Source organism: Myotis daubentonii, chromosome 11, assembly GCF_963259705.1.
Source record: "Myotis daubentonii chromosome 11, mMyoDau2.1, whole genome shotgun sequence".
Taxonomy (NCBI): domain Eukaryota; kingdom Metazoa; phylum Chordata; class Mammalia; order Chiroptera; family Vespertilionidae; genus Myotis; species Myotis daubentonii.
This window is the reverse complement of record NC_081850.1, coordinates 53722997-53749396: the sequence shown is the minus strand read 5'-3', so window position 1 is coordinate 53749396 and position 26400 is coordinate 53722997. Positions and strand designations below refer to the sequence as shown.

The window sequence follows — 26400 nt, the reverse complement described above, 5'->3', positions numbered from 1 at the left end:
AAATGGGGTAGTGTCAGTACCTTACCTCATAGGGTTGTTGGGGGTTAATTGAGTTAATAATTTAAAATACTAAGAACAGACCTGGTGTCTTGTAGTTTCCATGTTAGCATTTTTGGCTTGTCGTTGTCATTAATAGCATGGAGGCAGGGGGTGTGGGTGATGAATGAGGACTCACCCTGCTCTCCAGAACCTCGCAGCCTGCAGAGGTGGACACGCTCTTGCCAGCGTCTGCCTCCCGGTCCCAGTGCCCAGCACCCAGCACAGTATCTGGTGTCAGGAGGTGCTTCCTGTGCCTTCACTGAATGAGTGACCGGCTCTAGCCGAAGGCAGAAGAATTCAGTGAGGACCAGAGCTGTGGGGGTCTGAGGCGGAGGGAGGCGTCTGAGCTGGTCTCTGCAGGCGGTGATGTTGGGCCGGTGCAGCAGGAGCAGAGGGTGCTTCACGCAGAGGGCACAACAGAGCAAAGGGGTGGCGGTGGGTGCTGAGGCCCAGGTCCTACTGGGGCAGAGAGCAAGGTGAGCCGGCTGGAGCTGCAGTTCCCAGGGACACAGCAGAGCCATCCTGTTCCTGCTGTGTGGAGCCAGGGTGGCTGGAGGTGTGCATGTGCGTGCGTGCGTGTGTGTGTGTGTGTGTGTGTGTACGTGTGCGTTTCCATGCGAGTAACGTGAGGAGCTGGGGGCATGTTGGTGCTCAGCGTCCAGACGTGACAAATGTGCAGATGTCCGGGGAGCGGTGGACATGAGCAGCTGGCCGCGGAGACGCTCACCCTGTGATTTGTTGCTTTGATTCCTCAGGCCGAGACTTGGCGAGCACGACCCTCCCCGGGTACCCTCCGCACGTCCCCCCCGCCGGACAGGGCAGCTACTCAGCACCGACGCTGACAGGGATGGTGCCTGGTGAGTTTGCATTGTTGGCGTCTCCACAGCAGGCGGCGGATGGGGTTTCGGGGGGGCATCTCCCTGAACAGCCCTGGTGACCTCTATGCTTCTGAGAAGTGGACCTGAATAAATCAGGCGGAGGTCTGCACTCTCGGCTTCCTCTGCAGCCGGGCCTGCCGTGGGGCCGGGACCAGCCAGTGGCGGCACCCGGGGGGACCTCAGAGAGAGGGGGGCTATTGGCTGTCACTCAAACAGTCCTCATTGGCCACCTGGGAAGTCTGAACACAGAGGGGTGCGGGACCCGGTCGCAGGTCGCCCAGCCTGGGGAGCGAGGGCCCTCCCCCATCCTCTCCTCCCATCTCCCTTCCCCACCCGCTCCATGTGACATGAGCACAGGGAGAACCCCTGAGGAGCTCCCCGTGGCCTCACGCTTTGGAACTGAGGACCATGTGCTCAGGACAGACAGGAAGCTGTCTGGTGGGTTTGTCACTTGACTCTAAACTGAACACTCTGTGGCCCTTGAAACCTGCTCCCCTCGGGCCGGCAGCGTGTCAGTTTCTTTCAAGACAGTGGAAGGGAGGCCACCACGCGCCCTTCCATGCACAGCACAGCACATGGCGCTGTCCGCGTGCAAAGGGCACGAGCTCGGCAGGGGTACCCCAAGTATCCGTTTTTTAAAAGATGCTTAAAGACATGATCAGGGGAAAGTCAGGTTGAAGGGTTGTTACACTTCTTTTAAGGGCTCGTGTGGTCCCTTGTTTTGAGTCATTTACGGGGGCCACACGACTTATTCCGTGCTGGGGGGCTCCAGGGGCGCTCCTCTCCCCGCACACACTGCTGATCTCTCGGGCGTGTGGAAAGCCAGCCGGTTATTTCTCCCCTTCCCACCCCAGGGACTTCTCTTTGGAGCCTCACAACAGCTCTGAGAAGTAGGCGGGTGGATCCTTCACCTGCTTTCTTGCTGAGGAAATTGAGCCCAGAAAGGGGTTGGGACGGGCCCAAGTCAACCAGCAAATAGGAGTCCTGACCAGTGTGAACCCCCCTTAGACCCAGGCAAGAGGGACCTACTCTGGCCCCGTAGGCCCCGCCCCTGATTGGCCATCTGCAGGGCCAACGGGATCTGTCCACCTGGTACCCGAGCCCCTCCTTCTAGCCCACCCTAGGGTCCTGTCCAGATAGCACCAGACTCTTCCAGCATCTTCCCTGACTTACATCACAGGCATGTGCACCCCAGGGCTGAGGACTGGCTCTTCGCGGGGGTGTGGGCAGAGCTTGGGTGTCAGTGGGTTTGGGGAAGGGAGGGGAAGCAGGGCAGATCCTAGCTCAGGTGGCTCTCCCACGCAGCCAGGTCCTGGCACAGCTGCCCAGGGGTCCCGGAATTCTAAGTTCGCTCCTGCTTTCCAGGTTCTTACAAAGATGTGTTTAACAAGGCGGGAGGACGGAGCGTGTTTCATTTAACGGTTTGTTAGCTTGATTTATGGCTTTCAAATATGACACATATGGGAAGTGGCCTCCGCGTGTACTCTCGCCCTGGGCCGTGCCAATGCCGAGAGGCCTGCCAGGGTCACACCTGCAAAGCCTTGGCCTTTCTGCTACCAGGATGGGCCCGTGCAGAGCACAGGGAACTAGCAGGCATAAGGCAAACAGGTGGTGGGACACCCCCGCCCCCACTCTTCCCAACTGTGAGCAAGCTGGGCAGCCTCAGGAGGTGGATCCCAAGCCATCTCCATTAGTGGCCCCTCGAGTTTAAGCAGCATCTGAATGAATGCAAAGTGCCTTCTTGGGAGCCCGCGGATGTTGCCACCCTGCGGGGTGGGCCCGTCTGGAGTGTGGCCCCCGTTTTCCAACAGGAGAATCCGGGGCTCAGAGCAGGTGGGGAGTTTTCCAAGGCGGCACAGCTTGTGTCTGGGTCTTGGCCGGTCAGTTCAGCACTCCTGCCTGTGTCTGTGCCGCCAGAGGGTAGGCGGCAGCATATTGGCAGCTGAGGCCACCAGCTGCCCTGCTGCCTCCCCACTGCCAACCCCAAAGAGGCCACGTTCAGAGAGCAGCCGAACTTTCCCGAGTTTACCCAGAGCCTGCCCTCTGGCCCCCATCGTTACTCCAGCCCTAATTACCAGGCGCAAAATACACACCTGGCCATGGGCCTGGCCGTGCCCCGGTGGGAGCTGATGGCAGCTCCTTGCCCATTTATGGTGAATGCAGGTAGGCAGGGCTGCCACAGGTTGGCCCAGGGCGTGGTCCCCTGAGACTCTGTTTCCAAAGCAGAGGCAGGGTAAGTACACAGTGTTCTCTTGTGCGTGCCTCTCCCCTGCCTTTCTCTTTTCTCCTTTGTTTTCTCTTCTCACATACCCCAGCACTGTCAGGGCCAGGAATCCGTACGCGGTGGGCACGGTCCTTGGTTCCTGTTCCTCAGTGTCCAAATCGCTGTCACGGCGTTGGGACTGTCTCCAACATGATTTCCAGATGTGCCTCTTGGACGGCTTCAGGGACATTGCGGGCTCTTACGCACGGTCTTTGCGGGAGCTGCCCCAGGATTGGCCCACAGCTAAGATGGCCCGCCTTTAGCAGAGCGGGTCCTTGGCCTGCCATTCAGGCATCTCCACGGTCTGGCCTCAGCTTGCCTTTCCGGCCTCCTTTCCCAGCCTGTCCCCAGCCCTGACCGCTCCTGGTTCCCAGCACGACTCATGCTTCCCGGTCAGTGTCCCTCTTGATTCTGTGCCCTCAGCTTAGACCACTTCCTACTACGGCCTGTTAGGATCCAGTGTCACTCTTCGGGGCTGAACATGCATCTTCCCTGCCCCGTGAAGCCTTCTGGCGTGGCCTCCTCTGGGGATAGAGCCTTGCCCTTGGCTTTGTTGTGCCACACGGCCCACTGTGTTTGTGGCCCAGCTCGCTATGCCACTGGGAGGCGACCTCATTGAGGACCAGGCCCTCTGCTTTGTTTTCTGCACTATTCATGGACCTTAGCACATAGTAGGTCCTTTTGCTAAGGGAGGGAGGCCCCCCAGGGCTGCAGCAGACAAGATGCTATTTGACGGGAGGCCCTAGGGCAGTGATGGCGAACCTATGACACGCGTGTCAGAGGTGACACGCGAACTCATTTTTTTGGTTGATTTTTCTTTGTTAAATGGCACTTAAATATATAAAATAAATATCAAAAATATAAATCTTTGTTTTACTATGGTTGCAAATAACAAAAAATGCCTATATGTGACACGGCACCAGAGTTAAGTTAGGGTTTTTCAAAATGCTGGCACGCCGAGCTCAAAAGGTTCGCCATCACTGCCCTAGGAGTATGGTGGGTCCTTCCAGTCCTGGCACTCTACTTGCCATGGATTGGGACACATCATTTGTAGGTGCCTTTCAATTAAATTTCTCAGTTAACTGACAGCTTTTATTTTCTTGACAGTAGGAGGTGAGGGTGAGGGTGAGGGTGGAGCAGGAGCTTGGGCCAGTGAGGGGGTCTGGAACAGCAGCAAGAGGCGAGCAGAGACAGGCCGGCTGCACCCGGCAGGAGGAAGGAGAGACAGGTGTGATACCCTCTGCTTCCAGGGCGCATCCCCGCCCCGCTGCTCCCACGTGACTGGCCCAGCCTGCCCTGCCCCTCTCATCCCTGTGGGTTTCACCTCCTCAGAGGGGTCTTCCCTTTGACCCCAGATGTATTCGTCTCCTATTGCTGCTGAAGTGAGTTACCGCAAACAAGTGACTTCAAACAAGATAAATCTGCCACCTCTCAGTTCTGGAGGCCAGGCTCTCACAGGCTGAGGCCCAGGGGCAGGCAGGGCTGTGCTCCTTCTGCAGAGGAGAGCCGTTCCTTCTCCAGCGTGTGGATACTGCCCAGATCCCGTGTTCGCGGCCCCGTCTTCATCGTCATCTGCAGAGCTGGCAACATGGGGCCGAGTCTCTATCCTCACGCCCCCGCCCGGGTTCTCTCTCCTGCCCGCCTCTTCCACTCATAAGGATCCTTGGGGTTTTATTGGACCCACCTGGATACCCAGGATACTCTCCTTATCTCCAGGGCCGCTAATTAGTAACCCTAATTCCCCTTTGCCACAAAACCTGCCATGCTCACAGGTCCAGGGTCAGGACGTAGACATCTGAGGTGGGGGGCTGTCACTCTGCCTACCACACCGTCTAAGCCAGCCCCCCACCCCCCACTCCTCTCTTAAAGCGCCTGTTCTTTTCACTCGTGATTCTAAGCACAATGGAAGGAATTTAATCAGTCTTTTTTTTTTTTTTTTTTTTTTTATTGCTTAAAGTATTACAAAGGGTATTACATATGTATCCATTTTATCCCCCCGCCCTAGACAGTCCCCTAGCCTCCCCTATCACCCAGTGTCTTATGTCCATTGGTTATGCTTATATGCATGCATACAAGTCCTTTAGTTGATCTCTTACCCCCCTACCTCCTGCCCCCCAACCCTCCCCGGCCTTCCCGCTGCAGCTCGACAATCTGTTTGAGGCAGCTCTGCCTCTGTATCTATTATTGTTCAAAAGTTTATAATGGTCTCTATTGTCCACGAATGAGTGAGATCATGTGGTATTTTTCCTTTATTGTCTGGCTTATTTCACTTAGCATAATGCTCTCCAGTTCCATCCATGACGTTGCAAATGGTAAGAGTTCCTTCCTTTTTAGAGCAGCATAGTATTCCATCGTGTAGATGTACCACAGTTTTCTAATCCATTCATCTACTGATGGGCACTTAGGCTGTTTCCAGATCTTAGCTATGGTGAATTGTGCTGCTATGAACATAGGGGTGCATATATCCTTTCTGATTGGTGTTTCTGGTTTCTTGGGATATATTCCTAGAAGTGGGATCACAGGGTCAAATGGGAGTTCCATTTTCAGTTTTTTAAGGAAACTCCATACTGTCTTCCATAGTGGCTGCACCAGTCTGCATTCCCACCAGCAGTGCACAAGTGTTCCTTTTTCTCCACATCCTCTCCAGCACTTGTCGTTTGTTGATTTGTTGATGATAGCCAGTCTGACAGGTGTGAGATGGTACCTCATTGCTGTTTTGATTTGCATCTCTCGGATGATTAGTGACTTTGAGCATGTTTTCATATGTCTCTTGGCTTTCTGGATGTCCTCTTTTGAAAGGTGTCTATTTAGGTCCTTTGCCCATTTTTTGATTGGATTGTTTATCTTTCTTTTGTTAAGTTGTATGAGTTCCCTATAAATTTTGGAGATTAGGCCCTTATCAGATATGTCATTGGCAAATATGTTTTCCCACACAGTGGGTTTTCTCGTTGTTTTGTTGATGGTTTCTTTTGCTGTGCAGAAGCTTTTTATTTTGATGTAGTCCCATTTGTTCATTTTTTCTTTAGTTTCAAGTGCCCTAGGAGCTGTATCAGTGAAGAAATTGCTTCGGCATATGTCTGAGATTTTCTTGCCTTTGGATTCTTCTAGAATTTTTATGGTATCCTGTCGTACATTTAAGTCCTTGATCCATTTTGAGTTTATTTTTGTGTATGGTGTAAGTTGGTGGTCTAGTTTCATTTTCTTGCATATATCTGTCCAATTTTCCCAACACCATTTATTGAAGAGACTATCTTGGCTCCATTGTATGTTCTTGCCTCCTTTGTCAAATATTAATTGAGCATATTGGTTCGGGCCGATTTCTGGGCTCTCTATTCTATTCCATTGATCTATATGCCTATTCTTGTGCCAGTACCAGGCAGTTTTGAGAACAGTGGCTTTGTAATACAACTTGATATCTGGTATTGAGATCCCACCTACTTTGTTCTTTTTCAGGATTGCTGCAGCTATTCGGGGTCTTTTTTTATTCCAGATGAATTTTTGGAAAGTTCGTTCTAGATCTCTGAAGTATGCTGTTGGTACTTTAATGGGAAGTGCGTTGAATTTATAGATTGTTTTGGGTAGTATGGACATTTTGATGATGTTGATTCTACCAATCCATGAACACGGTATGTTCTTCCATCTGTTTATGTCTTCCTCTATGTCTTTTTTCAACGTCCTGTAGTTTTCTGAGTAGAGGTCTTTTACCTCTTTAGTTAAGTTTATTCCTAGGTAGCTTAGTTTTTTCGGTGCAATGGTAAACGGGATTGTTTTTATAATCTCTCTTTCTGAAAGTTCACTATTGGTGTATAGAAATGCCTCAGATTTCTTGGGGTTAATTTTGTATCCTGCTACATTGCCAAATTCATGTATTAAGTCTAGTAGCTTTTTGATGGAATCTCTAGGGTTTTGTATGTATAATATCATGTCGTCTGCAAATAAGGACAGTTTTACTTCCTCTTTTCCAATTTGGATGCCTTTTATTTCTTCTTCTTGCCGAATTGCAATGGCTAACACTTCCAGTACTATGTTGAACAGGAGTGGTGAGAGGGGGCATCCCTGTCTTGTTCCTGTTCTTAGGGGAAATGGTGTTAGTTTTTGTCCGTTGAGTATGATGTTGGCTGTGGGCCTGTCATATATGGCTTTTATTATGTTGAGGTATGATCCTTCTACTCCCACCTTGCTGAGAGTTTTTATCAAAAATGGGTGTTGAATTTTGTCAAATGCTTTTTCTGCATCAATTGATATGACCATGTGGTTTTTTTCTTTCAATTTGTTTATGTGATGTATCACGTTTATTGATTTGCGGATATTGTACCATCCTTGCATCCCTGGGATAAATCCTACTTGGTCATGGTGTATGATCTTTCTGATGTACTGCTGGATCCGATTTGCTAAGATTTTGTTGAGGATTTTGGCATCTATGTTCATGAGGGATATTGGCCTGTAATTCTCTTTCATTGTGTTGTCTTTACCTGGTTTTGGTATTAGGGTGATGCTGGCTTCATAGAATGAGCTTGGAAGTGTTCCTTCCTCTTGAATTTTTTGTAGTAGTCTGAGGAGGATAGGTTTTAGTTCTTCCTTGAATGTTTGGTAAAACTCCCCTGTGAAGCCGTCTGGTCCTGGGCTTTTGTTTGATGGAAGCTTTTTGATGACTGCTTCAATTTCTTCCATAGTTATTGGCCTGTTGAGATTTTTAGATTCTTCCTGATTGAGTTTTGGAATGCTGTATTTTTCTAGGAATTTGTCCATTTCCTCCAGGTTGTCTAGTTTGTTGGAGTAAAGCTGTCCATAGTATTTTTTAACAATCATTTGTATTTCTGTGGGGTCTGTTGTTATTTTGCCTCTATCGTTTCTGATTTTATTTATTTGGGTCCTCTCTCTCTGCTTCTTGGTGAGTCTGGCTAGAGGTTTATCAATCTTGTTTATCCTTTCAAAGAACCAGCTCTTGGTTTCATTGATTTTCTGTATTGTTTTTTTGGTCTCTATGTCATTTATTTCTGCTCTAATCTTTATTATCTCCTTCCTTCTGCTCACTCTGGGGTTTTCTTGTTGCTCTCTTTCTAATTCTTTGAGTTGTAGAGTTAGATGATTTACTACCATTTTTTCTTGTTTTTTGAGATAGGCCTGTAGAGCTATAAACTTCCCTCTCAGGACTGCTTTCATTGTGTCCCATAGGTTTTGGATTGTTGTGTTTTCATTGTCATTAGTTTCCAGGATGTTTTTAATTTCTTCTTTGATCTCATTGGTAACCCAATCAATGTTTAATAGCATGCTATTCAGCTTCCAGGTGTTTGAGTATTTTGGGTCGTTTTTATTGTAGTTTATTTCTAATATTATGCCATCGTGGTCTGCGAAGACGCTTTTTATGATTTCAATCTTCTTGAATTTGGGGATACTTTGCTTGTGACCCAATATGTGGTCTATTTTTGAATATGTCCCATGAGCACCTGAGAAGAACGTATATTCTCTGGCTTTGGGGTGAAGTGTTCTGAAGATGTCTATTAAGTCCATCTGATCTAGTGAGTCATTTAGGATTGCTGTATCTTTGCTGATTGTTTGTCTATAGGACTTATCCAGTGCTGTCAATGGTGTATTAAAGTCCCCTACTATGATTGTATTGTTGTCGATCTCTCCTTTGATATTTTCCAGGAGTTTTTTTATGAATTTGGGTGCTCCTACATTGGGTGCATATATGTTTACCAGGGTTATATCTTCTTGTTGTATTGATCCCTTTAGTATTATGAAGTGGCCTTCCTTATCTCTTGTTAAGGCCTTCACTTTGAGGTCTATTTTGTCCGATATAAGTATTGCTACCCCAGCTTTCTTTTCCTTTCCATTTGCCTGAAAGATATTTTTCCATCCTTTCACTTTCAGTCTGTGTGAGTCCCTTCTAATGAGGTGGGTTTCTTGTAGACAGCAGATGTATGGGTCATGTTTTTTTATCCATTCAGCCACTCGATGTCTTTTGGTTGGAGCATTTAGTCCGTTTACGTTTAAAGTTATTATTGAAAGGTACTTGCTTGTAGCCATTTCTTTTTTTGTGTGTGTGTGGCTGTTTTCTTTCTGAGCTTTTTATTTCTTCTTTTTATACCAGTCCCTTTAGCATTCCTTGCATTGCTGGCTTGGTGGTGACAAACTCCCTTAGTCTTTTTTTGTCTGTGAAGCTTCTTATTTCCCCTTCAAGTTTGAATGATAGCCTTGCTGGATAGAGTATTCTTGGATTCAGTCCTTTGCTTTGCATCACTTTGTAAATTTCAGTCCATTCTTTTCTGGCCTGATGTGTTTCTGTTGAGAAGTCATTTGACAATCTAATGGGAGATCCCTTGTATGTAACTTTCCGTCTCTCTCTTGCAGCCTGTAAGATTCTCTCTTTGTCCTGAACATTTGCCATGGTGATTATGATGTGTCTTGGTGTGGGTCTTTTCGGGTTCACCTTGTTTGGGACTCTCTGGGCTTGTGTGACTTTTTTCTTCCCCACCTCAGGAAAGTTTTCTGATATTATTTCTTCGAGTAGGTTTTCTAATCCTTGTTCATCTTTCTGTTGTTCTGGTACTCCTATTATTCGTATGTTGTTTCGTTTCATGTTGTCCCAAAGCTCCCTTAGGCTCTCCTCCTGTCTTTTAATTTTTTTCTCCAATTGCAGTACATTTTGGGTGTGTTTTGCTTCCTTGTCTTCTAATTCACTTATTCGGTCCTCCGCTTCTCCTAGTCTACTGTTGATACTTTCAATGGAGTTTTTCATTGCAGCTATATCACTCTTCATTTCTTCTTGGGTCTTACTTAGGTTGTTCATTTTTTCATCTGTTTCTTCTAGCTTCTTCCATATGTTATCGATTTTTTCATCTGTTTCTTCTAGCTTCTTCCATATGTTATCGATTTTTTCATCTGTTTCTTCTTGCTTCTTGCAGAGGTTGTCGATTTTTTCCTCCATCCGGTTTATGCACTCTAGGATCCTTATTCTGAATTCTTTATCTGTCATGTTGCATGCCTCTGTATTACTTAGCTGCTTTTCTGGAGAGTCCTCCTTCTCTTTCCTTTGGGGGTTTCTTTGTCTACCCATGTTTGATCTCACTGACATATCTAGACGTTGAGTTGTTCAGTGGTTGCTCCCTTGGTGGCAGTGACTCCTTGGTCTGTGGTTGCTCTTCGGGCGGTTGTGGTAACAGCTGCTCTTCAGTTGGCAGCAGCTCCTCTGGTGGGTGCTGTTCACAGCTGTGGTGGCTCTTCCGGCTGGTGGGGCGAGGTTTCACGTACAGCTGCTGTTCCTCAGCAGAGGATGAGGTGCTCAGGAGGTTGCTGTTGCTTGGATCTGCTGCGTTGATTTAAAGGCACAAAATACAACACAACAAGGCACCACGTACCAGGCACTATACACAAATATATTCACGATATTAATAACCCCAATTAAAGGTGACCACCTGAATTAAGAGAATTAGGGGATAAGGAAGAAGGAAGAGAAAAAGATAAAAGAGAAAAAGGAAAAGAAAAGTAGGGACCAAAAAAAGGGAGTGCAAAAATGAAATTGGGAAAAAGGAAGGGGGAAAATAAAAGCGAGAAAAGAAAAGAAAAAAAAAAAAAAAAGAGCGAAAAGAGAGAATGAAGTGGAAGAGGGAAGAGACTTTTTATATGAGGAGAATACTCCTATAGAACAGCCATTAATCCCAACAAATTCCAGCAACAGCTCCCTGGATATGAATGCAAACTAGACACAACCAATAATATAACGATGAAAATAGAATGGTGAACACTAATCCCAAAATAAAATAAAGAAAAAATAAAATGGCACTTTAAAAAATGGTAAAATGGTAGCAGTAATAATACTGGTTAAAAATAAGAAGGTAGTAATTAAAAGGGTAAAATCAGGTGATGGAAAAAGAACAAAAGAAAGAAAAAAAAAAGAAAAAAGAAAAAAAAATAACAGAAAAAAAAGAATGAAAAAAAAAATTGGTTTCTTAGTTAAAAAGTGAAAAAAGAAAAAAAATTGCAGTAGTGAAGGTCCTTCGTTTCTTCTATTCTTCAGTGTGGCTCGCCTTAGACCTTCCAGGTATTCAGGAGAGTGTTGAGTTTCCCTGTGATATACTGTTCCTCTGTGTTGTAAACCACAGTCCTTATTTTAAAGCATGCCGCATTTATTTCCCAGACTGCCTTATTTTGTGTTTAGCAAAGAGTCAGTTTGTGGGTCAGCCTCTGGGTGGCAGTGTTCTGGGGTTGGCCTCTGAGGCTATAGGGCCTCTCTGTCCAGTGGAAGTTCACTGCCCAGAGCTGACTGAGTAATAGTTACCGGCGCTATGTTGTTGCTGGGATTGAAAATCCCCCTATAGGCCAGACCCTGTTAACTCCCAGGGACTGATCAGGTTATCTTAATCCTTGATCTCGTACAGGGTGGAATCTGGGTGTGGCTGTGCTCCTTGCCTGGGGGCTGGGGGGAGGAGACTCCCTCTCAGGAGCGGGTGGCTGCCCCAGTCCCAGGCTCTGGGGTGTCTCAGCACTCAATTCACTACCACCTCTCCCGGCTCCCCCTCTTTCCCCAGTCTCTCCCCAGATTCCACTCCCCAGCACACTCTCCCTCTCTTCAGCACAGGTGAGTGTCTGTATCCGAAATGTCCCATGAACAGGATTCAGTGAAAACAAACAAACAAATTCCGGCCGCGGAAACGGGGAAGGCTTGGTTTCTGTAAGCTTCTTCTCTTACCGGGACTGCATGGTCAGGTCAGCTCTTCAGGCTGCCCCCTTTAGGCTCAGTCCTCCGTGATCACAGAACCCAGCTCTCAATTTCCCTGGCGGCACCAGGAATCCCGCGGTTCTCCTTTCCCCCGTCAGGGGCTGTGCCTGTCCCAAGGGACGCGGCTGTCTGCCACGCGGTCTCCCTCCGACTCTCTGGGCTCAGAGGTCTGGCAAACTTTCCTGCCCAAATCCCTGGTTTTTTTTTTACCTTACCAGGGGAGTTCTGCTCTTCCCGGCTGTAAACCCTCTCACCAGCTGAGCAATTTCGCCAATTCGGTGTGAGTGTTACTAGCTTCAGCTGCTCGTTCCATTTGCTCCGGGACACGACCTGGGACACGTCTGCCTATATCGCCGCCATCTTGGTTCTCCTCAATTTAATCAGTCTTGACTCCTTCCTTGCGGGCCTTCCCCTCAGGTCTGTGCAGTCCACAGGGTTGCACAGTCACAGGCTGTGTCTGTCTGTTCACTGCTGTGCCGCAGCTCCTGGCTGAGTGCCTGGCCCCGCTGAAGTAAGAAGAGGGGCTTTGGGCTGGGCTGCAGTGAGAGCTCGGCCCAATGCTGGCACACGCAGTGAGGATGCTGGGCAGCGGCCTGGTGAAACAGGCAAGGGCTGTGCCTGGTTCTGAGTCACCAACCTGCTTCTCACTAGCTGTGTGACTTGGGGCCTGTGATGTAACTTCTCTGTGCCCTCATTTCCTCCTCATCAATGAAATGGGGATGATGGTAATAAGAGTGAGCATGAAATGCGGTAATATGTGTAAAAAGCCTTAGAACTTTGCCTGGCACATATCAAGTGCCATATAGTTGTTCTTTATAATGCTGCTGCTGATTGTTTATAGAGGGGACTGAGCTGGGTGCAGTGGTGAGAAGACAAGCCTAGCTGGCATGCCTAAAGCTGGCCTGGCCGAGTTGGCATTAAATTGAGAGATGCCCAGCAGAGCTCATACCCCATGGATCAGCGGGAGCAGCAATTAGAGAACCCACAAGAGTGTTGCCAGGCAGGAGTGGGGCAGACGCTGAATGCTGCAGGTCTGGGAAACGGAGAGGCACCTGGGGTTGGTCTGATTGAGAAAGGTCTCTTGGGGAAGGGGGGCCTTTAAGCTAGGCTGTGGCGGGTGTCCTTGGCCATCTGAAGAGGAGGCAGGGGGTGAGCCCAGTGGTGGAGTGGGTTCACAGGGGGGGTGGGCATGGCTGCCAGCCCAGGCTGGGTGAATGGGGTTGGCGGGAAGGGGCCTGATTGAGGAGGAGGCTGGTGGCCAGCATGATTAGGTTTTGGACTTGTCAACTTTCGGAGGCCAAGCAGACATCCAGGCAAGGTCCCTCTGCAGACAAGTGGCAAAGCAGGGGCAGGGTCTGGCCCAGAGAGAGGGAGAGCCGTGGAGTTGCCCCAGGAGAAGTGGCGGTGGCGGGGGGGGGGGGGGGGGGGGGTCGGTGCCGTGGAAGGCGTGTGGCTTCACCACTGCTTAGCTGTGTGACTGCACAAGCTGCAAGACCTCTCTGAGCCTGCCTTGCCTGCAGTAACTGGGGCCCCAGGCCTGTGAGGCAGGGAGGGCACTGAGGTCTGGAGGGGAGGAGATGTGGGTTTCTTTTGTCCACCTTTAGCCCCTCCCGACTTTGAGCATGCAGGCTTGGGGGCTGGGGCCTCAGCACCAGGCTGGGAAGCCAGAGCCTGGATTGTGGCCGAGCTCAGCCAGAACCTCAATGTGTGATCTGTCTTCTCATTTCCACCCTCTGAGCCTCCTTGGGCGGGTGGACCAGGGATAGTGCAGAGGTCGGCTACCTGTTGATCGTTTCTGACTCTTTGCTGCCCTCTAGTGGCCTCCTGTCACTCTGCCACATGCGGAACATGGAATTGACCCCAGGAACGCCAGGCACGGCTAGGATGAAACGGCAGGTGGCTGGTCATTTGTTCATTCATTCATCCTTCAAACATTTCCTAAGAGACACTGGGTGCTAGTTCTGAGCTAGGAGTGGTGTTACAGACACAGCTCCTGCCCTCAGGGAGCTCACAGTCTAATTGGGGGAAACATAAAAATCAACCTTCGGTGGGTGTGACCAAAGCCTTGGGGAGGTGACAGGGACGAGCAGGAAGGGCAGGCTGGGCCTCCTCCAGCCCCGAAGCCTCAACCCCTGGAAACCTCTGGGGCCTGAGGCGGTACAAACGGCAGCCTGGACAGGTGGCACGCTCTGCCTGCGGACCTGGATGGGGTCAGAGGTGAGGCTGCTGTGCCTCCCAGGATGGAGCACAAGGGCCTGGAACGGTCTGATCTGGACAGTCTCTGTGACCGGCCCCGGGAACCCTGCGTTGAAGTGACTCTGGGACTGGAGAGACTCGGATGAGATGTTTGCTGCATCGGGAAGAAAACAGTTGCCCAAGCAACGACTTCGAGATGGAACGCATGCTGGAAGCATGACGGTTCCACTGGAGTTTAGGAGACCTGGGTTCTGATTCCAGCATTCCCGGGGGACATGCCTTGGAACCTCCTGCGCTCTCTTAAAACAGGAGGCGGGAGCTCGGGGAGATGGGATTAGATGCTCTGTAGGGGGCCTTCTGGCCCTGCCACTCAAGGGCTTCTCAGGCTCTGACTGCCCTGCCTGCTGGTGTCGCCTCCGGGCTGGACTGGAGGGCTCCCTGACACCTCTGTTCCAGGTGGGCAGCAAATGGTCTCGGGTTCCCTTCGAGTCTGGGCGGTGACGAGGGCAGCGAAGTGGGGGCAGGTTGGCCTGGGGCAGAGAGGAGTGTGGGTGTCCTGAGGAGAACCGGTGGCCTTGCTGGGCACTGGGCCCTAAGTCCTGACAGCCAGTCAGCTTCCAGGAGCTAAACCCTCAGACTGGCCAAGGGCTGCAGCCCAGGTGCGCACCGCTCCACAGAGCAGCTGCAGGGGCGCTGGCCTCAGCACCGACCACACAGAACGTGGCAGAGCAGCCTGACCCCGAGCCCCCGGGGCCTGGGGGCTCTTTCTGCATTGCTTCCGAGGACCGCTTCTTGCCGGAGGGTCTTCCAAGACTGCTGGGTGGCCTTTCTGCCTGGCTGTGGGGTCGAGTCCTGGTTAGGGCCCTGGGAGGAGACAGCGCCCTGCAGGGTCCAGGGCTCAGACCACCTGCCCAGGTCCTGCCAACAGTAGGCGCTCAATGCATGTAGGTGCCGTTTATTTGAACGTGAGCTTGCCCCTCCCCACCCTGTCCAGTGCAGAGCCGAGGCCCCGAGTCCAGCTGCGTAATAAACAGGCTTCAGCCGACTTCCACGCCCCCGCTCGCTCCTCCAATATTTGCTGTGGCTCCTCTGGAAGACGCCGAGACAATGGCCCTTGTTACCCTCTGTTTGAGTTATTTATTTTTTTCACTTTTCCCTCCTTCCCCTCTCGGGGGACTCGCCTCTCGCCCTCATCCCTCATGTTTTCCCTTTCACTTGACTGTCATTCTCATTGTCCTCCCGGGGCCGGGAACGCAGGGTGACAGGCAAGGGGAGCCCAACCGGGCCGGGAGGCTGGAAATATAGTCATTAATGGGACCCGCGAAGCCCAGATGTCCTCCCTGAATGCGGGTAATTTGTTTTTAATGAAAAACCACGCGGTGACCCTGAACAAATGAATTTTCTTTATAAGGAGTCTATGTGCAACGGCAAATAAAGGACCCGGATCGGGGAGACGTCGATCCAGGGTGGAAAAAAGAGAGAAAGGAAGAGGGAAGGAGTGGAGTCGAAAGGAGCAAGAGGGATAAAAGAGGGAGGAAAGGGAAATTTAAAAGGACAGCTGTGCTCTCATGTCCTTTTGTCTAAAGAGCCGGCTCAGGTCACGGGTGCCTTGGGCACGGTCCTGCCCGGCAGGGTGCTCCACAGTCATGGCCATCCTGAGAGCTTGTCCGCAACGATGCGAAGAGTAGGAGTAGGGACCCCCGTCTGGACAGAGCTCTGCTGTGTGCAGGCCTCTGCGGTGTGAGCTCGGAGGGTGCCCCCTGCAGTGGTCGGAGGGCACGGCCGTTCGTCCCACTTCACAGAGGTGAAAACCGAGGCGTAGGAAGCGTGACGTGGTGACGGTCACACAGCCAGAGCGAGTGGTCGGATGCAGATGGCGAGGGGAGGGCTTTGCCAGGTCGGAGCTTGACTCTCAGAAGCACCGTGTAGCATTAGAGGTGGCTTTCTCTGTGTGACGGAGGAGAAGCGGCAGCGGGCGGCTTGGAGGCTGTGGAGGCGCCGGGTCTGTACAGAGGGTCTCAAATGGAAGCAAATCCGCACGGTTCCCGGAACTCTCTTCCCATCGGGGCTTTGCGAACATGCAGACTTTCTGGGAACACTTTGGGTGGGGAATTTCTGGAAAGAGAACTCCCGACAAGGAGCCAGAGACAAAAAAATAAATAAATAAAAATGGCTGCAGGGACACTGGAAGCTGGAGACCAGACATGGGCCACCCACAGCACCAGGACGTTTTGGGGGGAACGTAGAGCAGGGACTGGGACCGCAGCAAAGGCAGTGACTCGGCAGAGGACCAGCTGAGGGCCTTGCCCTTGGAATCGGGGAGTCTGCCTGAAGGAGAAGCCTTGACGGCCTAGGTTGGGGTGCCTCTGTGTGGTGTGCGGAGGGGTCTGTTCTAACTCGCACCTCCTGGGGGACTCCACTCCTCCTTCCGTCATGGGTGGACAGGGCTGGACGCTACCGCTGTTTAGAACTCAGCCTGGGAGTGCACGGATGAGGCCAAGGAAAGGACTGGTTCAAGGTCACACGGCATGTCAGAGGAAGAGCCAGGCTCTTGCTGTGGTAGCAGCCGGCCCTGTTGTCCCCTCTGGGCTAGTGGGAAATATCAACGTGTCTCCCCCCCACCCCCCCGCCCGCTCTCTCGTGTGCTTCTTGGGACCTGGCCAGCTGCAGAGCGTCTCCTGGGATGCAGGCGGGTCTACCCAGCACCTGCCAGAGGTTCTGCCAGGACCCACAGGCCATGCTAAGGCCCAGGTCCTCTGCGCTCTGCTTCTCCCCAGAGTCAGGCAGCTAGACAAGAAGGAGGGAGTGTTTCCTTTCCCTGGGTTCAGGTTCCCTCTGGAAGTTGTGACCCAATTAGAAAATCAGACAAATAGGAAAATCTGGCCGTGTCCCGGCTGAGGTTATAAGGTCTCGGCTGGCGAGTCGGTCTCTGAGTCCCATTCCTGTCTGTGAGCCTGGCCGGCGCAGGCTTCTTCTGCCACCTGGAGCAGACCTTCCCTGGCGCTGTGCTTCTCTGTCATGGATGGTTTGCTCTCTGCTGACTTCCAAAATGATTTGCGGCAGCTTCCTGGCCTTTTAATAACGCCAGCCCGAACCTGAGATCCCCGTCGTCACACAGGAGGCCTGCCGATGGGTCCCACGGAGGGGCCCGGGGGGCTGCGGGCCCCACCCGCAAGGGGACTGGCTTCCAGCAGGTTCCCACCGCCGAGCTGGGCTTTGAGAGGGCCCTGTGCCTGGAGCTACCCGCGCTTCGCTGCTGGCAGCTCCTATTCTTGGAAATAGTTTCTGCCTGGGTATCTTCCAGAGCACACTTCCAAAAACATACTTTTAATCAAAAAGATCACTAGAAAAGCTGGGAGAAATTGTGATTTCGACAGTGGACCATGACAGACTCCAAAGGGGGTTGCCAGGGGCCAAGTGAACTCCTCTGGTAAGGTCTTGGATTAGTTACACCACCAGTGAGCTGACGGGGTGGTGTCTCTCTTGATTGTCCTCATTGGTGGGATGAGTTCTGGCCTCCCCCCCTTCCTCCCTTCCTCCCTCCCTCCCTCCCTTCCTTCCTCCCTCCCTCCCTTCCTTCCTTCCTTCCTTCCTCCCCACTCTCCCTCTTTAGTAGTCTCCTCCTCCCTCCCTTATTCACATCCCTCTTTCCTCCCTCTCTTCTTCCTTCACTCATTCATCCAGCCAGTCATCAGACAGTCCCTGAGCTCCTCCTGAGTGCTGAGCGCAGAAATAATTGAATTTCGCAAGACCCAGGAGTATCTCTGAGGAGAATCGCCCATGTTACCTGCTCAGAATGGAAAGAAACCAGCTTGAATGTGGGGGCTTGTGGGATTTCTAGGCCCAGGACTCCCGGGGGACAGCAGAGGGTGAGGTGTGTGGGGTGCAGGAGCCAAGGGTTCGCTTGCTGACCGGAAGGGAGGCTCTGGCCTGTGGCCAGCTCACCCTGGGTCTCCCCGGGAAGCTCCAGGGAAGCCTGGTCCCTGCAAATCTCCATCCCTGGCACGGGTGCCAGGCCCCTGTGTACAAACAGGGGGCTCCGTACTTAGGAGCGGGGAGGAGCAGGGAGCTGCCCTGAATGGCTGCCTGCTTTGGAAATTTCTATGCATTTGTAATAACAAAATTACCATAATTTGCTCGTTAACGCAGCTAGATCAGTCAAGCATTGTTCCATCGCGGGTGGGGAGGCCACTGCGCCTCTCTCTGTACACGCTACACACCCAGCCAGCATGCCAGCCCGTTAGAGCGCTGGAAATTAGCATGCAAATGGTCCTAATTCGGTGGGCGAGCTGTCAGGCAGCGCCTCTCTGGCCTTGTCTCTGTGAAGGCCCTGACAGCCCACCCTCCTCGCTCCAGCCAGGAGGGGCTCCGAGGGCCACCTCCAGACTGACAGCTTGGCGGCCCCCCTCCCTCCGTCAGCGCCATCAGGCCTGGCGGCAGCTTCCCCAGGGAGCAGGCAGGGCCTGCCACCATGCTGGCCAGACCGAGGAGGCAGGCGGGCGAGTGGGCTGGCGGGGGAGGCTGGCCGGGGCTCAGGCCCACCAGCCCTGGCTGGACTGAGGCAATGGGGCGGTGAGGGTGGAGGGGCGGCCTCCAACTCAGGGCCTGGCTGGGGCTCAGGGATCCTGTGGCCGGTGGGTTCCGAGAGCGTCCCCGCGGGAACTCCGGGGTGCCTTCTCCCACCTGCACATCCACGAGGAGCAAGTTCAAGTCCTGCCGGCTCCCCTTCTTTGTGTTCCAGGGTTGACCTTAACGTATCCCTGCTCTCCTTCCCGCACACCGGGGACATTGCCGCCGAGTCTATGCCCAGGACCCCTCCAGCTGGGAAGGAGAACTGGGGAGGCTGAGGTGCGTGGTGCAGGCAGGCGCCTGGGACCAGGACTCAGCACCTTGGGGTCTCAGTCTTCCTCCAGGTTTACTAGCCTTTGGGGACGTCACCTCCCCCCGGACCTCAGTCTCTGAATTGTTATGGTGGAGGCATCTTCATGGTCTTCCTCCGGAGCCGTCCGGAATAGGAGGGAGGAAGAGGCCTGAGTAACGGACATCTAGTGGGAACTTCTGGCAGGCAGGCCCTGCGCCGACTGCCTTTCGTTTCCCAAGCTGCCCGCTCTCGCAGTAACCCTGCCACGCCAGTGTGGGTGTGAACCTGCTTCACAGAGGAAGCGGCTGAGGCCTCAGCCCACACAAAGTCACGGAGTCCAGTCTTGCTCGCCCCAGAGCCCTCCCAACAAAAGAAAATGCAGGCCCCGAGAGCCAGTCACGCTTCCTCCCTGACCGTGACAGGCCGGCGATGCCCCCTTGCAGGCAGCCTGTGCCCCTTCCCGTGCCCAGCACATCCTCAGGGCTGAAGAAATGGGAACCCAGTGGGCCCAGCTATGACAGCCTTTGGGAATCCACTGTGTCCATCCTTACGTCCCCCCTGACGTGTGACACAACGTGAAGAAACGACTGTGGGAGGAAGAGGGGAAGCCACCGGGCTTGCCTAAGGTTTCCCAGGCTCTTTCTCGGGGCCTTGCTCCTTCCCCCCAGGAGGGGAGGCAGCCCACACCAGGACTCGGGCTGGTGAGTGGAGAGCAGGCTGGATCTCACACGCCCACAGCGGGTGGTCCTTCTGTGGTGAGCAACCTGCTCTCCCCTACATGGCTGCCCTGCCTCCTTTGCCTGTTTTAAGGGAACCTTTCTGGGTCTTTTTGGCTTTCAGATACGTGGGGAGATGAGAGAGACCCGCTGGCTCCTGGCTGGGGAGCAGAGGGGGCCCCTGAGCCGGAGCCTCCACTACACCACAGCACACCCCGCCCCCAGCACAGAGCCAGGCACGGAGCAGATGCTCCTGAAGGCTGGAGAAGCCACACTGAATAACGTGTGGATCAAGAGGGAAAGTAAACACCACACACACACACACACACACACACAGACATAGACAGACACGCATTCACACACAGACATAGACAGACACACATTCACACACAGACATAGACAGACACACATTCACACACACACACATTCATACACAGACATAGACAGACACACACAGACATAGACAGACACACACACACACACATACACAGACATAGACAGACACACATTCACACACAGACATAGACAGACTCACACACACACACATTCACACACAGACATAGACAGACACACACAGACAGACACACACACACATACACAAACATAGACAGACACACATTCACACACAGACATAGACAGATACACATTCACACACACACACACATTCACACACAGACATAGACAGACAGACACACACACACACACACATACACAGACATAGACAGACAGACACATTCACACACAGACATAGACAGACACACATTCACACACACACACATTCACACACAGACATAGACAGACACACATTCACACACACACACATTCACACACAGACATAGACAGACACACACATTCACACACAGACATAGACAGACACACATTCACACACACACACATTCACACACAGACATAGACAGACACACACACACACACAGAGACACACACACGTGCAGGAATGAACTAAAAGCCATCCAGCCTGCCTGCTTCAGACCAAAGGCCTTGAGCCAGGGGTAACTTCATTTCCGTGTGCTTTTTCTTCTCACCTGCCCTTCGGTTTGCTTGTTGGGACCCTGGCATGAGCCTGGTGGAACTTCAGGTCCCCACGTACCAACCTCTCAGCAGCTGCTGTCAGAGCGTCTCTCGGAGAGCAGGTCCTGCCAACACAGGATCCAGGCAGACACTCGGAGGACAGCTCAGGGACACATCCATTCCCACCCCAGAGGGCCGTGCAGGGGACTCTGACATTCCCTGGATGAGGCCCGACTGGGGCCTGCAAACTGCATTTCTCCTCCAGGAAGAATCGCCCTGGCTCCCCCTAGTGGAGAGATGGGATGCATCACCCTCCGGCGATCCTGGTGTGTGGCAGGACCTGACGGGACCACTTCCTGCTGCCACACCCCTTCTCAGTTTACACACAGTTGGTACAGCCATGCTGTCATGGAATCCTCACCACAACCTAGTAGGCACCTTGGTGTTCACTTCTGTTACAGGCTCAGGGAGAAGAAGTGCATGTCCCAAGGCCATGCAGAGCCAGGACTAGAACCCAAGGTACTTTCCCCTCCACCCAACAGCCCCCATCTGGCCTCACTCCGTGAGCGTCCTTGGCTTTGGCCGGCAGACCATCTGCTGCAAGACCACACAGCTGGCCCTTCCCAGCCTCCAGGCATTAGGCTCCAATGGCCAGAGGTGCTCACTCTGTGTGTGGGTCAGTCTTTCAATAAATATTTGCAGCAGCTTCCTTACTGGTCTCCCGACTACCACGCTTGTCCCTTTTAGTACATTCTCAGCATAGCAGCCAGAGTGAGCCTGTTAAAATCTGAGTCAGGTCATGTCCCTCTTTGCTCATTCAGAGTAGAGGCCAAAGTCCTTACATGATCTCTGCCTTTATACTCCTCTCCTCGACCTAATCTTCTACCTCTTCACCCCTCACTCTCTCCAGCCAATAGACCGCCTCATTCACCTCCTCGCTCCTCCAACACACCACCCACACTCCTGCCTCAGGGCCTTTGCACATGCTGTTCCCTCTGTTTAGAGTGCTCTTCTTAAAGATACTCACATACTACCTCTCACTCCCTTCATCGCTGTATTCAAAATTCACCTTTTCAGTGAAGCCATCCCTAGTCACTCTACCTGAAATGTTACTGCTTTATGTTTTCTCCTTACCACACACTGTATGCTTTATTTTTATTTATTTGTCTTGTTTGTTGTCTATACCATTAAAATATAAGCTCTCTGAGGGCAGGAACCTTATCTGGTTTGTGCACAGCTGTATCCTCAGTGTCTGCAACAATGCCTGGTACTCAGTGAATATCTTGGGAAATGAGTAGGTGGATGAAGTACTGACGGCCGTGTGCCTTGCATGGGGATAGACACACACCGGGTCTCCCCAGCACTCCTGTGGGCTCTCCCACCTCGCCCTGCTTTTGCTCCTCTAGGAGGCTTCTCCACTCTTCCCTCCTTGGCCCCCCAATATCACACCCCCTCTCCTCCCAGGTCCCTCCCCACAAAGCCACCTCTCAGCCAGATCTGTGGGCCGGTCCCAGAGAACACAGATGGAAGTTCGCTTTAGGGAAGGAGAGATCTCCATCAACATAGCCAACGTCAGGGCTGACCTACTCACTGCTCTCATGGGGAAACTGAGGCCTGGACTGGGGAAGGGCCTTGTTCCCATCGCTTTGTGGTGCAGGTGGGACTTCACCGGGGCCCCTGCCTCTGGGTTCAGCCTTGGCAGTTGTGAGAACTGGCCTGAGGGGTGGCCTGACTCGGCTCCCTCCACAGAACATGTGCCTTTTCGAGCTTGCTGAGCAATGGGCAGCTCAGAAGTTTGGACAGATACTCATCCCTGACCCCAGCCAGAGATGCTGATTTTACTCGTTTTTTAATGAAAAAACAAGCCCCAGCCCTGCCTGGTGTGGCTCAGTTCGTTGGGCGTCAATCCGTGCACCGAAAGGTTGCAGTTTCCATCCCTCGTCCGGGTGTGTGTGGGAGGCAACTGATCAATGTTTCTCTCTGTGTGTCTCCCTTCCCCTTCCTCTAAAATCCATAAGCATGTCCTCAGGTGAGGATTTAAAAAGCAGTGAGCCCCAGTGCATTTTCAGCCGTCACACAGACCTTGTGCCGTGTGCCAAGGACTGAGTTGAGCATCGAATAGTCCCCACACTTTTTGGTTCACAGAGGGGTGGCCTGGTCTCCTGGGTTTCTTAAGCTCCTCAGATGATCCTAATGGGCAGCAAGGTTTGAGAACCGCCGGCCTGGGTCACGGCATGTGACTCGCACCCTCTGGGCCGCTCCGCTGTGGGAGAACAGCACAACCTAAAGAGAAAGGGGCTGTTGACCTGGTGAGGAAAGGTGAGGAGCTGGGAGGCTGCATCTCCTCCAAGGCAGCCTCAGGAGAGGGCACCCCAAGGACTAAAGGGGGTGCAGGTCCTGAAGGAGAGGGGGCTGCTGAGACCCTGAGGCCAGCAGCAGGGAGGGGGGAGCCCTTGGAGCGGGCAGCAGAGCAGGAGCTGCCAGATGGCCCAGCAGAGCAACCTCTTTGGCCTCGTTCTGGACCCTGACGTTGATAGAGAAATAACTTCCCAACCCTCCTCTGCCCAGGCTGCCTCTCCTACCTGTATCCTCGGTCTGGCCCCCAGCCGCCGGGGATCTGAGTAATTTATGTGTGTGTTGTCCCCTCCCGCAGACTGCGGGCTCTTGGTGGGCAGGGACCGTGTCTGATTCATCTCCGCCTCCCCCAAGCCCTGTGCGTCGGGGCTGGAGGTGTGTGGGATGGAGTGTGTTCCTGGGGGCGCACTGGGGCTCAGGGCCTCTGTGCTGCTGAGCTCCCAGTGCACAGCAAAGCCCGCGCTTCGAGGTGGTAATTGTGGAGGTAAATCTTGTCTGGTCTCCTCACAAACACTGGGTGAGGCATTCCATAAACATGTCAGCAGCAGCATTAAAATTTGATGGCAGGCGGCACAGGTCGGGACTAGCACCGTGACTTCCCAGCAAGGTATGACACCATCACCTTCCTTTCATTAGTCAGCGGCGGGGACGCTCCGGACTCCTTGCCGAGCCGGGCCCAGCCAGGGGGAGGCGATTTCTTCAGAGGAGGACCCCTGGCTGCTCTGAGGGACAGGCCAAGGTCTAGGCCACAGAAAAGTAACTCAGCTTTGAGCTGACATGGGGCTGGGAGGAGGCCCTGAGGCTCTGGGAGCGTGCGGGAGGTTGGAGGGCCTCAGAGCTGGCGGGGGCTGGGGCCGTGTTTTAAGCGGGAGCTGGTAATGGGAGCTGGGGGCTTGTTTCAGCTTTCTAGGCAGCCAGGTGGGAATTGTCCATTTGCCCACAAAAGGCCTCATAGAACACTCTACAGGGGCAGCGGGTTGGTCTCATTTAAGCGAGCAAAGGGTCGCTTGGGCAGGAGTGAGGGAGAAAAAGTATTCCTAGTGGCAAAAAGATTGGAAACCCATCTTGTCTGCTTCCCACCCCGCCAGGGTCCCGGCTAAGTGAACCCGAACGGGACACGCTCGCGATCACAGTTGCAGAGACAGATAGTTCAAGACTTTCCCTACAATCAAGAATTTGGAGCACTTGTTGAAATGTGGGGGGAAAAGGAAATCATTTTCATTAACAAACACCCCAGCCCTGTCTGGTGTGGCTCGGTTGGTTGGGGTCTCAATCCATGCACTGGAAGGCTGCAGGTTCGATCCCCCGTTGGGGTGTGTGTGGGAGGCAACTGATTGATGTTTCTCTCTCCCCCCCTCCCCCTTCCCTTCTCTCTAAAATCAATAAGCATGTCCTCAGGTGAGGATTTAAAAAAAGAAGCAACAAGCCCAGTGCATCTGCTTTTTCCAACAGTCACACAGAGCAGGTGCTGTGTGCCAAGGACTGAGTTAAGCATCAGTCAGTCCCTCACACGTTTTGATTCACACAAGACTTTGGAATATCGTTGATATTACCTAGTCCTGTGAGTGCTGACCTGCCACACTGCAAACAGCAACTCAGGTTCAGAGAGGTAAAGTGAAGTCTCAAGGTCACTCAGCTAAATGGCGGAGGGGCTGTGACGAGGACTGGCCTACAGTCTTCTATCACCTCCGTGATCAGCACAGAGTGGCAGCCACTGCCGCTCTCGGTACCTGTGTGGACTGTCAACCTTTTCACAATTACTTATAAAATCATGATGTGGCTCAGAGCTGTGGGGCGTTATCAGCCAGTGTCCTACATTAGCAGTTGCCATGCCGGGGAGTTGGAAGAGAGGAGAGTCAGGCCTCAGTGGCTTGTTCTATTCTAGGGCACATTGTGTCCTGCTGAACTGCCTCCTGTTCTTGAGGAGCCGGAGACTGGCCTCGCCCCCGGGCCCCTTTCCATGGGGACAGGGACAGTGCACTTTGGCTTCTCAGAATGCGGCTGAGACCGGTGAAAGGTGCATAGGGACGGAGTGCGGTAACCCGCTAAAGGATACAGCTTCAATGTCCTTCAAGGCCCAGATCACAGCCACTTCCTACAAGAAGCCTTCCTGGATACCCCAGCCAGGACAAGTTGTAACTTTGGCCCTGTTCATACATCTGCCTTGCCCTTTGCTGCTACCGAATGTCTAGCTCTGGCTCTAAAAATCCCCGTAGATGCAGGGAGTTTCCTGAGGCCTGGGCGGGGGAAGGGGAGGGGCTAGCACCGAGCTCTGCATGGAGTAGGTGAGTTGATTAGACACCCATCACAGATGTGGGAGTTGAATGTTCTTGGGAATACAGTTCAGTGCTACCCCAATGGAAGTCTTGGGACCTGCCGCCTGGCAGCTGAGACTGCAGGCTGGCGGACTCTGGCCACACTCTGGCCACTCGGAGAAAGTCTTCAGGTTTCTGGACTGAGCGTCTTCCCGTGGCCAAGTGAGTCCTAGGAGAAGCCTTCCCAGGGTTTCAGCCCAGCGGCAGCCCCATTAAATGCAGTCTGGACCTACTCCCTTTGAGCTCCAATTATCAGTGGTGTTTGCTTTAAAAAACAAAACAGCACAAAACAAAATAGCCTCTTTGCTCTTTCGGAGTGAGCGGACCTTGCTGCTGCTGTTATGTTACAGGAGGCCCTAGCCCCTGAGCTGAGCACCATTCAGGGTCCCTTTCCAGCTGTGGGGCCAGCGCCCGGGGCTCTGCAGGGAACACAGCCCACTTCTCTTTCCTGCGTGTTTTGCTGCCTTTCTCTTCTCACTGTCTCACGCATCTTTCAAAGATCCAGGACCAGGGTTCCACGACTACTTTCTCGCACCTGTCTCCGTCTGACAATGAGCGGGGCCGGCTCAAGGAGCACCTGTCGGCACAGGCAGCGCTCACTCAGCCGGCACTTGTGCTGTGGCAGGGCCCTGTGCTGGGAGCCCAGGGGCTGCTGGCACCTGTCAGGCACACGTGATCAGTCCTGGTTCCTCCCACAGACTCACCAAAAGGGGAAGGAGGGGAGTCACAACCACCTGAGTCTGGGCAGGGGTGGACGAGGGCTTGGGCTCGGGGGAGTGAGAGAATGCTCTTTCTCAGCTGGAAAAATCAATCCAGAAAGGCTTCCTGGAGGAGGCGGTATCGGAGCTGGGTCCTGACAAGCCAGGGAATCAGACATGAGGCAGGGGAGGAAGGCGGCATTTCAGATGAAGGAAGCAGCGCGCGCGCGCGGGTGGAGATGGGCCTGTGGAACATGAGAGGAACGCCTGGAGCAGGGCTTTCAGGCAGGGTGATGAGGGGCCCTGGGCAGCATGGCTGGGAAGCTCC

General features: G+C 52.8%; 1 protein-coding gene across 2 annotated transcripts in view; it reads left to right on the top strand.

Annotated features, from left to right (window-relative positions):
- PAX5 (paired box 5) overlaps positions 1–26400 on the top strand; it is a 164488-nt gene that overhangs the window by 129055 nt on the left and 9033 nt on the right. For both annotated transcript variants that reach the window (XM_059657352.1, XM_059657353.1), the window contains exon 8: positions 795–896. In XM_059657352.1, the coding sequence (XP_059513335.1) occupies positions 795–896 (102 nt within the window). The remainder of the gene's footprint in view (positions 1–794; positions 897–26400) is intronic.